At 54.1% G+C, this 3,207-nt stretch overlaps 1 protein-coding gene across 1 annotated transcript; it reads right to left on the reverse strand.

Annotated features, from left to right (window-relative positions):
- Window positions 1-316: 316 nt before the first annotated feature.
- LOC106002057 (ATP-binding cassette sub-family A member 7-like) lies at window positions 317-2,794 on the reverse strand (the record flags this gene model as incomplete). The annotated part of the gene is made up of 6 exons (XM_013036981.1): window positions 317-389; window positions 491-675; window positions 878-1,015; window positions 1,660-1,799; window positions 1,912-2,043; window positions 2,623-2,794. Coding segments are annotated over 6 exons (840 nt in total), but the record flags the coding sequence as incomplete, so codon positions are not given.
- Window positions 2,795-3,207: the final 413 nt, after the last annotated feature.

Genomic DNA, 3,207 nt, shown 5'->3' on the forward strand with positions numbered 1-3,207 from the left:
CGTGGGGCTTGAACTCTGGGCCTGGGCGCTGTCCCTCAGCTCTTCAGCTCAAGGCAAGCGCTCTACCACTTGAGCTACAATGCCACTTCCGGTTTTCTGGTGGTTTATTGGAGATAGGAGTCTCACGGTCTCTCCTGCCCCGGGTGGCTTTGAATCGAGATCCTCAGATCTCAGCCTCCTGAGTAGCTAGGATTACAGGCGTGAGCCACCAGCGCCCGGCTCCCAGGATGAGATTATGGGTCCAGTCTGGGATCCCTTGAATTAAACCCCAACCCCGATCCATCCCTTTGGGGGGGTCTTCCAGCCTAGTCAGTACCTGCTGCACTGTTCTGGAGGCCCGGCTCCCCCTCCTGTCTGGTATCAAGACTGTCCTTTGAGTCAGTGTCACTCTGCGGACAGAAAGGTGATGATTGAAAAAGGCATCAGGCTGACTAGAGCCTGGAGGTCAGAGGTGAGGAGTCAGAGGTCACAAGCCAACTTTGGCCCTCACCTTCTCACTGATATTCAGGGGTGGGGACTTCTTCACCAGGGTCAGGTAGTAGCCAGAGCCCAAGTGACGCTGTAGGAAGAGTGGAGACCCACAGCAGCACAGACGGCCACCTGCCACCATGGCCACACGATCTCCCAGTAGCTCTGCCTCATCCAGGTGGTGGGTGGAGAGAATCAATGTGCGACCTGGGGGATGGAGATCCCACCCCTGTGAACCACCAGGCCACCTGGTCTTTTCCCAAGTTGTGGTTCTCTGGTAGGAAGTGCAAAACCCCTATGTAGGAAACTCCTATTCACCCTGCAAAGCCCACTCCCACCACTTTCTTGTCAGTAAGTCCCTCCATGCAAGCAGAATGCCAGGGGACCTCAGACCATTCCTAACTCTTACCTTCTCGGTATTTGAGCAGTAGTTCCCAAATACTGCGGCGGGAAGCGGGATCTACACCAGCAGTAGGCTCATCCAGGATAACCACTTGGGAGCCACCCACAAAAGCAATGGCCACAGACAGCTTCCTCTGCATCCCCCCTGAGTGGGGACAGGGTATCAATCTCAGTTTGACCCTTCCTCCTCCACCCCTTCTACCATTGCTCTTTCTTTTTGTCTGTATGTGATGGGCCTGGAGCTTGAACTCAGGGCCTGTCCCTGAGCTTTTTTTGCTCAAGGCTAGTGCTCTACCACTTGAGCCATAGCTCTACTCCTGGCTTTTTGGTAGTTAACTGGAGATAAGTGTCTCATAAGCTGGGTGCCAGTGGCTTGCCTGTAATCCTAGCTACTCACAAGGCAGAGATCTAAAGATGGGGGTTCAAAGCCAGTCCAGATAGGAAAGACCGTGAGACGCTGATCTCCAATTAAACACCAGAAAACCAGAAGTGGAGGTATGGCTCAAAGTAGTAGAGTGCTAGCCCTGAGCTAGCACTCAAGGGACAGTGCTCAGGCCCTGTGTTCAAGCCCCACAACCAACAAAGAAAAAAGAAAGACTCTCACAGACTTTCCTATCCGAGTTTGTTTCAAACCACAATCTTCAGAGCTCAGCCTCCTCAGTAGCAGGAATTACAGGCATACGCCACAATGCCTGGCTTTGTGTTGCCCCTTTCACCCTCCCAAGAGACCTCAGCATCCTGGCTTCCTATTATCCTGTCTCTGTTGAGGTAACACTCCAGGCTGCTCACCAGACAGGTGGCGTGTCTGCGAGAGACGCTTGGGGATGAGTCCTACATCTTGCAGCAGACGTTCCTGCTCCGGGCCTACTGAAGCTGCACTGAGACCCTTCAACCGGCCATAAAACCACACGTGCTCCTCTACTGTCAGCCTGTAGCCAGGGGTGACCAACAGGGTCCCTCATGGTGAGCAGGGTACCCCAGGATGCCCGCTCCTTCCCTCCACCATGGCATGCCAGCCCCACCCAGCACACCATGACGTACATGTCAAACAGCACGTTGTACTGTGGGCAGATGCCCAGGTGAGGCCGGATGGCCGCCATGCTGGAGCGCACATCATGGCCCAAGACAAAGGCCGAGCCACCAGTGGGTGGAAAGAGGCCACTCAGGATAGACCTGGGGGTACAGAAGTCTCAGGGCAGCATCCCTCCACAGAGAGAAGAACCGCCTGCATTCACATTTACCTTCTGAATGCTCAGCCCTAAGGGGTCTATGTCCCTTTACTATTAGTAATTGTAGTAATAGTAGTTGTAGTAGTAGTGTGTGCATGCGCGTGTATATGCTGGTTCTGTGGCTTGAACTCAAGGCTTGAACACTGTCCCTGAGCTTTTTTTGTGTTTGTTTGTCAGTGGTAGGGCTTGAACTCAGGCCTGGGCACTGTCCCTGGGCTTTTCTGCTCAAGGCTAGCACTCTACCACTTTGACCCATGGCGCCATTTCCGGTTTTTAGGCAACTAACTGCAGATGATTCTCAGACTTTCCTGCCTGGGCTGGCTTTGAACTGTAAACCTCAGCTTCCTGAGTAAAGTTAGGATTACAGGTGTGAGCCATTGGTGCCTGGCTATGTCCCATTTCATAGAGGAGAGAAACTGAGGTTCAGAGGAAATGTACTGAGCACATTTTGTGCCCCAAGGGGCCTGGGGTTCCCACCCACACTGGATCTGAGGCCAGGGGAGGGAGGAGGTGGCTGGCTCACAGTGTGGTTGTTTTGCCCGCTCCGTTGTGACCCAGGAAGGCAGTGATGTGGCCTTGGTAGAAATCCAGGCTGAGTCCGCGCAGGGCCGGCTGTGCACTGCCAGGAAACCGCTTCTCCAGACCACGAATGGAGACTCCGGGGTTCAGGCCAGGTGGAGCCTCTTCTACCAGCACTGTGGAGGGAGAAAGGGAGGGCCAGGTCATCCCCGGGATCCTGGGGGTCATCAGAGCTGGTCCCTGTCCCCGTGGAGGGGGGGAGGGTCTGTCCCAGAGGGCTGAAGCACATGTATCATCTAGGAGCTAGGGTATCCACAGAATTGAAATGAGTATTTGCAAACATCATTGTCCCCCCCTCACCCTTTTGGGGTGTGTATGTGTCTGTGTGTGTGTATCAGGTTGGGGGGGGATGAAAGAAAAAGAAATAATTTCAGGACTGGGAAGGTGGCTCAGTGGTAGAGCGCTTGCCTTGCATGCCTGAGGCCCTGGGTTTGGTTCCTCAGCACCACATAAGCAAAAAGAAAAAAGCTGGAAGTGGCGCTGTGGCTCAAGTGGTAGAGCGCTAGCCTTGAGCTGAAGAGCTGAGGGA

The sequence above is a fragment of the Dipodomys ordii genome, unplaced genomic scaffold (genome assembly GCF_000151885.1).
Source record: "Dipodomys ordii isolate 6190 unplaced genomic scaffold, Dord_2.0 Scaffold2504, whole genome shotgun sequence".
NCBI lineage: Eukaryota > Metazoa > Chordata > Mammalia > Rodentia > Heteromyidae > Dipodomys > Dipodomys ordii.